A 9,495-nucleotide genomic window follows, 5' to 3' on the forward strand; every position below is an offset into this window, starting at 1 on the left:
AGGCAGCAAGCGCGACGGAGGCCGCGGCCGCCCCAGCTCCAGCCCCGGGGGGGGGGGGGGTGGCAGGGTTTAATCCTGTAATGCCATTTTACAGCCTCGCAGCAGCAATTCCTTCCAGGTCTTATTCGAGCTAAGCACCCTTCTGCACGCTCGGGAGCGAGAGCCATCACGGCCCCTCCGGGCCTGCGGTTCGGTGCTTTTGGAGGGTGACGCGAGTCGTGTCTTTTCACTCCTGAGTGTTGAATTTTCCCAACTGTTTGTGTCCTGGATCACTGCTTCTTATGGAAGCCTTAGCCAAAAAAAAAAAAAAAAAAAAAAGAGGAGGGGAATTCCTGTTCCCAGAGCAGACTGATTTAATTAAATTTATTTAAGTCATTGAAGCTAATCTCGAGCTAAATCAACAAGCAGGAAACCTCAAATTAATTCCATCAGTTTAACTGTGCTTTGCGTTTGTTCGTTTTAATCCTTTTCCTACAGGAATGCCTATTATCAAGGAGCAATCGCTGTGACGTGCTGGCGCCCAGTGCTGGGCCGAGACCCCGTGGGTGGCTGCGCGGCTCGGTGGCCCCAGGCCCTCGGGGACGCAGACCTGGGCTCTCGCAGCCCCRGCCCAGCTGCCCTCGCGCAGTGCCGGCGCCGGAGACTTGGCTGCACGACAGCTTCGCTGCTCGCCCGGGCAGGGCAGTGGGCACGGCCGGACCTCGCGGAGCGCACGGCTGCATCCCGCCGCCGCGCTGGGAGGCRGCGGGTTCCGCCGGGTGCAGCCGAACCGTGGGAGCGAGAACGCCTCGTTCCCGCAGCTTAATCATTAAATCGCGCCTGTCCAGCTCCAGCCCCGAGGTGAGCTTACAGGCCAGGGGATTAAACACAAACCGCGCTCTGCCCATAAAAGCAACATATATTCAACATGGAATCAGGGATCTCGCGGTGCGCACGGACAACGTATGTCCGAGGGAAACGCTTCCAGGAGGCCACACCGCTGGAGAGGGGAGACTCGCATCTGTGCCGAGCTTCCACACTGCCTGCCAGCGTCCATCCAAGCTCAAGCGCTGGCAGCAGGTTGGTGCAGAAACCACCACCGTCAGCCCAGCGATATTTTCCCCAGCCACCGCTAAGTGCATCAAGGAAGAATTTCCAAGGCTGCAGCAGAAGCTGGTCACACACCCAAATGCGGTTTTGGACCGGTGGGTAAAGCAGAGCAAGGTCATTTCGCCAGTATGAAAAGCAACAAGGAGTTGCAACAAGGGTTTCCTAAAAACATCAGTTTTCGAACAGGCAGGTTTGGCATTCAGGCTTTCTTTTTCACATGATCCCTAAATTCCTTTCTAACCCGTGCCACAGGGAGCAAAGCCAGCGAGACGCTTCAGTGCAGTCACACACCCCGACTGAGCGAGTCACTGAAAGCAGCTGGGAGCTGGGAGCTGCTCTGCTCTCCACAGCGAAACCGTCCTCTCYGGGCAGGGGCCACGCAAGGCGAGCTCCCGGGCCCGAGGAGAGCGGGTTCCTGCCCCCAAACTGCGCCTGGCTGAGCCCACCGGAGAGCCCAGCCGGCCAGCCGCAGCAGGRCACCTTTCCGGCACCGATCCAGAACGGAAAGCAAAGTCTCCCAGGAAGGAAGAGTAACAACAACTTGTTAGAGATGTTGTCCAAGGTATAAAATTCTCATTTAATAGGGAGGTTAAGGAGGCACTTGAGAAAGTACAAAGTACAAACCCAGTCCCACGGGTGCGGCGCATCCCCCACCAGCACAGAAACACGCGGCTGCGTCGTGGTCCTCACCGTTTCAGCGGTTGCCTCCCCCTTGCTGGCAGATATTCCCAGCCTTCCTCGAGTTACATCGCTCTTCGCGGAGATAACTGCTCCCCGTCTTCCTTTGCCASCCTAGAGACAGTCCCGCTTACCGCCAGCTCCGCTGAGCAGCTGCTGCTGAGCCGAGTCCGGAGACCTGTCCGCACCTTCACGTTTCTGCCTGCGCGTCACAAATCTCGTCACCAGGAAGCCACCCCAGGCCAAACGCAAGGTATCGAGCCGAACARCGCCTCCGGCCACGGCGAGGACGTCGGTGCAGGCATCCGGCTGGCTGGGGCGCCGCGTGGTGCGAGCGCCCACCTAAACCCTCCGAGCTGCTCCTCCGTCCGACTGCACGTTGATCTCGACTAATCTGAAAGCTCGAAGCACCACGGCGACCTGCAAGCAGATGCCCTCCAGGATGTCGATGAGCGGGTAGGTCAGGTCCCGGATGCCGTGCAGGAGGTTCAGCAGGAACAGCAGCAGAGGCTGCAGGATGCTGTTAGACACAGCCACCAAGAGGGGCTTCAACATGTGCTCTCCTATCGCYGTCAGCAGACCGACCAGCAGCACCTGGAGGGAAAAGGCAAATTCTGGTTAAAGCGCTCGTTTTTGCTAAATACTCACCAGCACGTGCCATATCCAGRTGTGCAATATGGAATATGGAGATGGAGGAATATGGAGATACAGAACATCATTTTTGTGGAGTATGGAGACCTTGTCAAAAGCACAAGGATCTCTTAACCTCCCGCTAGAGACGCTGCAGCCRAGTTGCCAAATTTCACTGTGAGAGAAGTTTGAGAAAGCGAAAAATAGACAGAGACCAAGACACGGGAAGGGAAAAGCCAAGAGAAATCCATCTCTTGTCATTACAGGAAACACTCCAAAACAACGGAAAAAGCTAAAGCTTCCAGAGTAATGAAAGGAGAGCAAGCCTGCGCCAGGCTTCGCCTCCCGGGGCCCCAGCCCCGCGCACCAGACTTCCCCGGAAAGCCAACACCTCTGAAGCGTTACCCAGCGTTTCTCCTCCCGGTACTTTGGCTCAAGTATTCRGAAGCAGAAATAGTCAGAGAAAGGGAAGCAGACGGCTGATTTTAAGGGTTGTCAGCATTTATCATCACCTCCTACAATTGGTCTCCAAACACTTGACTCGCTCGTTTTGCCTTGTCCCCGTCCAGAGTGACCGAGACAGCGARCCCTAGACCTGGCACGTTGGTGGAAGGAAGGTGCCTGAGGGTATATTTGGGAAGTGACAATGGTTTCTAGGGGGCAAATTTGGGGGGTAACTTATTCAACTCTCATGCCTAAAATGCTCATGATAGTTATAATCCATATTTCTCCCGCTACTCTACCTCCAGGATCAAATTTCTTACTGTCCCTGGTGGGGGTTTTTTTTGGAGAACTGGCAGATCCTCTCCACGAACTTATCCACCACCAAGACAGGACTGACTTTAACAGTCTAGAGCTCTTTAAGGCAAAACAGGGACTGCAAATCAGCCTGAYGTCGGAGGCTGGAGAGCCCTACTGCTCGTTCTCACAGAAACGGGGAAGGCAGTTCAAAAATCTGTCATATTTTGAACGCGTTTCCAAGCGGAAATGCTTGCTATTACAGAACAGAGATCATCATTCCTGTTTCTCTGTCCTGGCATCATTCCTGTTTCTCCGCCTCACCTACGCAAACCTGACGCCTCCCCCTTTCACACCAGCTCCAGGCTCCTCCCAAGTTTCCGGATAAGGTACCGATTTCCTCGGAGGCAGAGGCCTTGCACCACTTTCCAATCCGATTTACCAAACGGTGCCTGCAGCGAGCAAGCGGCCACGCCGCGAGGGGCCGGGGCTGCCCACCTGGACCACGGACTCGCCGAGGAAGCGGACCAGCTCGACGAGGAGGACGGTGAGCGCGTCGACCAGGAGCCGCAGGAAGCTGAGGAGCTGCCTCAGGTTTTGCTGAGCCATCTTCTTGGAGCTGCCAAGGAGCGAGAGAAGACACAGTCGTTCGCAAGCAAAACCCGGCTCTTTCCGAAGCACCTCGCTAGCTCTTCCCAGGGATAACGTTAAAAAAGCTTCGGTTCTAACATCGCAAGAATTCAAAACTTAAATCCATCAGCGGTTTACTAGCCAGCTCTAAAAATTATTTATTTAGCAGATGTTCACATTGGAAAAAAAAAAAACTCAAAAAATCAGGACATTTTCTTGAGCGTTTAATTCTACTTGCTGGTCCCTAACGCAAACCGGGCCCTGACGTTCTGATCCGAAGGAGGATGTTTTGGGGGTACGAGGAAACTTCGCGCCCAGGGCATCTGATTACGAAACGCAGGCGCCCTGGCCCTTTGCGGGGATCCCCGTGCCGGGGATTTCCGCTTGCGCTGCAAATGCCGGGCCGCGGGAGCAACCGCTCCCCCGGCTCGCCAGCGGGACGGAGATGCCGGCCGCAGGCACCCCGGCCTCCTCACCGCCACCGGCCCTGCTCGCGCCCCTCACCGGGCCGGCACGGCTCTTGGCTGCGATGAGGTTCGCGGGGTCCCAGCCAGGAAACGCAGCAGCCTCGTGTTTAGCTGCTTCCCGGACTGCCTGGCCATGCAGAYGGAGCCGCCGGCACGGAGGCGGCCAGCCGAGCCGGCCCAGCCCGGCCCTGCGCCACGTGCTCGCCGCAAATTCAGGAAGGGCTGCGGGAAGGAGGAGACCTCGGCCAGCACCGATCTCGGAGCGGCATCTCAGCCCCCCACCGTGAGCTTAAGATCCTACAAATAAATACAGGATTTGAGGCGGCTGCAGGCAGATTTTYGGACCGGGCACGGAGGGCCGGTTACCTCCCCGCCGGGGCGGTAATAGTACCTGCTTCCAAAGCCGAAGCGGCACACGTGGCTGAAGGGTCCCAAAATAACCCGCCGGTATCCGGAGCGGGCAGCTGGCACCCGTCCTGGGAAGCGATTACTCGGCGGCGCTGACAGCCATCAGGGTGCCCAGCTAGCCCGCCCGCCTGCCTCCCTGGGGGGAAATCCCTTTGATCCCAAATTATCCCTGCGCACAGGGAAGCGGCTCTGCCGTGCTGACCGCGGGCTCCGCGCGGCAAAGTGCTCCCTCTCACGGCCACGGAGGCGCGGGCTCCCCCCGGCCCGGCGCCAAGCAGGACTCGCTCGCACGGACTTTTCTGGGTCRTTTTAAGGCACTTTGACTCCAGCAAAGCCTCCCTGGGAAGGGCAGRGAGCGCTGGGCGACGGCAAACCGACGCCACGTCACAACCAGAACGGCCCGGCACCCATGGGCGCAGGCCAGAAGGTTTCATTTCTTCCTAGAAGCAGCAAGCGGGAAAGTCCCCTGCTGTTAGGGCTCACGCGCGAAAGGCCGATTTTCCCCCTCCGTCCTTCCCACCGGCTTCGYGCGGCACAGAGGAGCGGAGGACGGGGCCGGCACCGCGCTTCGACCCCAGCACCAGCACCGCGGCTCGGGCCCGACTGCAGGCGGAAGGAAAAGCCACCCCGCTCCGAGACGGCTGCTGCCCCAACAATGCTCCCGGCTTAGGGCTCCCAGCCGGTCTSGAGCCTCACCGCCACCCAGATCCAAGAGGACAAACCACCGTCTCGGGGACGCGCACGCAGGCAGGTGGATGCGGAGCGAGGAAATCCCCATTAAACACGCTCCACCACGTCCCGCAGCGCCCCATCGCTTCCCAAAACCGCCGGCGAGGGCGTGGGGTGCGTCGAAGGAGCCGGCTCTCCTGCCGCGGACCTGGAGCACCGTGCCTTCAATCCTCCGTCTGCCCGCGAAAATGCGGGACCACGCCTTGTCCTTCCGGTTTCCCCAAAACCTCTGGGCCACGAGGCCTCCAAAAAGCTTGACGCTAGCTCATCGGCGGCGTGTGCTGCCCCCCACAGGTGCGCGAGCTCAGGGAGTTTAAAGCGTGTCTCGGGTGCAGGGAGACCAGGTCGGAAAACCGGGCTGGAGGGAGAGGGGCGGTAGGAGAGTCTGGGAGAACAAGCGAGGACAGAAAAYGCGCAGGTGCAAAGGGCTCGAGGGCAACAAGGAAAACCGAAGAAACGGCCAACTCACCGCTCGTCCCAGTAACGGCCGCCGTCCGCCGCGGTCTCTCTCTCCGCGCCTGCCTCCATGGAGCGACCGAGCTGCCCGTAGAGCGTCTCCGGGGCCAGCCCGCGGCGAACGTGGTGGAGCTGCCGGGCGGGAGAGGTTGCGGTACGTCACCATGCGCCCTGCGCCCGTGAGTGACCCCCCCGAACCATTGGCAGAGGGAGAGCACTCGGATCAAGTGATGGATGTGGAGATGCAGGACACCAGCCCCACCGACCCACCCACCCACCCTTCAGGCCACGGGTGGCACCAGCGCCCAGTCCGTGCCCCCATCCTGCGCGTTGCTTCAGGGCCGTTTTCCTATGGAGCCGGTCAGCCCCCGAGCGCCCGGATTCGAGCCGTTGGCAGAGGACGACCCCCGGGTGCTCGGAAGCGCTCCTGGAAGGAGGAGGTGGTTGCCGCACAGCTCGGCGATTGCAGCCCAGGACGTGGGGTCACCCGACTGCAGAGCAGCGATACCCACGGGGAAAAGCCACCACGTCCTGAAGGGCTTTTTCATTCTCGTGGAGGCAGGAGGAAGGAATTAGGGGCTGCAAGGCAGAGCAGAGCCCATAACCACGACCACGCTCCCATGGAGGAGAGGACGGGTCCGGTGGCCTCCCCGGAGACGCGTCCCACTCGAGAAGCCCCGGTGACCGGCTGCAGAGAGACCGTCCAGGCCCGGGTTGCACGTGGGCCAGGGCACGGCAGCTCTGCCCTATCTGCCGCCGTTTTGTGGCAGTTAGGTGGGGTTGGCAGCAACGCGGATCGGGGAGAGCCGGCGGGGAGCGGGGAGGTGGCTGCGGGAGCCGCACGCATGTCCGAGCCCTCCCAGCCGGCCGCGAGGGCYGAGAAACGCCCTCACCTCTCTCGGTTCCTCCCGGCGCTCGGCGGCGGGGCCCCCGGGCCRCTTCCTTCCTTCGCCCCGCGCGGGAGGCTTCCTCTTGGTGAGTCCCCAGCTGTCCTCATTGCTGTCACGCTGCGGCCAGCAGGCTGCCCCGGCCGGCCAGGCAGCGGGCTCTAGGCACCCATCTGTGCAGAGAGAGTGTCAGTCCTCTGCAAGACACCACCGTGGCCCAGCTGGGGAGCGCAGACGGGCTCTCGCCACCGCTGCATCCCCCGGAGCCGCCACCGTCGCCTAAGCCCTTCCCCGGGCTCCCACCGGGGTCTCGTTCTCAGTGGGAGCCGCACACCTCCCCCTGCACCCCCATCCCGTCCCATCCCATCCCGTCGCCAYGCGCTCCCTTCCCGCAGCGCTCGCCCGGCAAGAGGACGCCCCGCTCGCCCGGTCCGGTCTCGGGCAGACGGGCGCAGGGTGCGCGTGCGGCCTTCCCGGGAAAGCCGGGGCGCCTAGAAACCCCGGCCATCGCGTTTCGTTTCTCCTCTGCCGGCTGCCAGACYAGACGTCTGCAAAATATCAAAATAAGAGCAGCAGGCCGGAGCGGGCGGCACGCTCGGAGAACGCAGAGACGCTCCTTTTCCCTCTCACTYGCCCTATTCGGGGCTCGCAGGTGGCAGGTGCACGTAGAGGCACTTACTGAGCGCAATGTTTGCTGCCTCTCGGGCTCCCAGGTGCTTTTTAATGCTAACGGGGCAGCGGAGGAAACGTGGCTGGGCTCTAAGTTTCCACCCACGCTGCCAGCGGGACAGAGTCGCCCCCTTTCCGGGTTTCGGACCTCCACACGCTCTCCAGGCCACACGCGGACCCCAGCGGAAGCCCCGCGGCAGGCTGAAGCGGCTCCCGTTAGCCGCTGCCTTATGGATCCCGTGGGGGCTTCCGTGTCCGCGGGGATCCCGGAGAACGTTTCCGGTTTGCCCTTTTCTCCCGTTGCTCGTTTTTTCGTAGTATTTACCCGCAGCACGATCTGCCGAGCCGGCCTGGGACGCCAGGATCTCCGGAGCCGTGACATCTCGGGACTCTCGATCTGAGAGGGAGTAAGAAACAGCAGTCAGGAAGGGCGAGCTGCCCGCGGACGCGGCCCTCGGGACCCCGTGGGGGGCAAGAGGAACAAGAATCTCCATTTCTCCTGCTTTTCCCACTAACGGCCGGAGGCCGTTTCCACCCGGCAGCCRACCGACCTCCCACGGGACCCGACCGCAGGGTGACTGGCTACGAGCTTCGAGCTCACGATCAGGTGTTTTGGAGCCGTTACCCAGCAAAGCGTCATTAGAGCTGCCAAACGCAGGGCTCTCCTGATCCTCTTTCCTGCCCGGAGACTTTGCCGGYGTCTGGAGATCGATGTCCTTCTCCCCAGCTGCCCTGGGCACCCTGGAGCAGGGAAGATCAGCCTCCGCCTGTGACCCGGAGGCATCGCAGGACGGGGAAGAGCCACGGTGGCTCCTCCGGCTCCTCCGACAGGGCCAGTGAGGCTGCACCTACCCGTCCTGCTGCGGGCACCCAGCCCCGCTCCCGTTCCCACTGGCGGCTTCCCTGGCCTGTCTCTTCAGCTCCTGGCTCCACGCTGGCTCAGGCGCTGCAAACTGGGACACGGAAAGGCGGGTGATGCCCTGCCCTAGCAGGTAGCAGCTCCCGGTACGTGGAAAAAGCACCGGGGCCAAACCGGAGGCAGGTGCYGCTCCTGCCCCTGCTGCCCCGCAGCCCAGGGGCGTCCCCACCCCGGGCTGCCGGCGGCCCCGGCGCTGCACCGAGGCGCCCGGAGGCCTCGCGAGGCAGCTCACGGTCCCCCAAAGCCGTCGAAACTCCGCGGCCACGTGCCGCATCACCGGCCCGGGCCGGGGAAGCCCGGGCAGACCGGGGCTGCATTCGCGTGGGCACCGGCCGCGGTTCAGAGAGGCGGCGGAGCCGCTCGTGACACAATTTTCCATCAGCGCTGAATAATCGACAGCGAAAGTAACACGCGCGGCGCCGGGGGAATCCCGGCCTGCGGCGGCGGCGGCGGGCGGGGGTTTACCTGCTGCCCCCGCACAGCCCGCCCCRCTGCACGCAGGCAGCGCCGCCGCCACGCAAGGGAAACCCTCACCGGCCCGGAGCCACGGCCGGCCCCGTCTTCCCCGGGAGCTGCCGGCACGGTCCCGAGCGGCCCTGCCGCGCCGCGCCGCCACCCCCGGTACCCGGCCCGGCGCCACGCGGGTGGTCCCGGCGCCCCGCCCCGCCCCGCCCCTACCATGGCTACAGTGTTGTTGCCGGGCAACGCCCGTCCCGCGCTCCCGGGCCCGAAGCGGCGCGCGGAAGGCGGGAAGGGCGGAGGGGGCGTTCCCCGCTGAGGGGAGGGCCCAGCCAATGGCGTGAGGGAGAGAGGGAAAGGGCGAGCCAATCGCTGAAGCGGGAAGGGAGAGCCGGGGAGGAGGGAGGAGCGACGCGAGGGGCGGGGCAGCGCTTAAAGGGGCCGCGGCGCGTGGCCGCCCGGTGGGCCCCCCCCGCAGGCGGCTCGCCCTATAACGGGGGGCGCCGGCCGAGGCCCTGCGGCCACCGCTGCGGCCAACCCCGCCCGGTGCCGGAGCGGCAGTGGGAGCAGCCAATCACAGCCCCGGGGGTAGGGAGGCGTGGCCACCCGAGGAACCGCCCCGCTGGCTCGTGGGCGTGACGTCGTGCCCTCCCCCGCCCCGGGGATTCCCCCGCGCCACGTGGGGTGGGCGCTGGGCACCGGCTGCGCTGCCGGCATGCAAATGTATGCAAATAGT

At 62.9% G+C, this 9,495-nt stretch overlaps 1 protein-coding gene across 1 annotated transcript; it reads right to left on the minus strand.

Moving 5' to 3' along the window:
• Positions 1-1,665: 1,665 nt before the first annotated feature.
• LOC112978107 lies at positions 1,666-9,045 on the minus strand. Its single transcript, XM_026091263.1, has 8 exons — positions 8,979-9,045; positions 8,234-8,334; positions 8,007-8,122; positions 7,707-7,778; positions 6,719-6,885; positions 5,839-5,957; positions 3,634-3,754; positions 1,666-2,361 (listed from the first exon to the last, which is right to left on the minus strand). The coding sequence occupies exons 1-8, from the start codon at positions 8,979-8,981 to the stop codon at positions 2,110-2,112; spliced, it is 951 nt and encodes a 316-aa protein (XP_025947048.1). The 5' UTR covers positions 8,982-9,045; the 3' UTR covers positions 1,666-2,109.
• Between the last annotated feature and the right edge of the window lie 450 nt (positions 9,046-9,495).

This window comes from Apteryx rowi, unplaced genomic scaffold, assembly GCF_003343035.1.
Source record: "Apteryx rowi isolate R43461 unplaced genomic scaffold, aptRow1 scaffold_9, whole genome shotgun sequence".
Taxonomy (NCBI): Eukaryota; Metazoa; Chordata; class Aves; order Apterygiformes; family Apterygidae; genus Apteryx; species Apteryx rowi.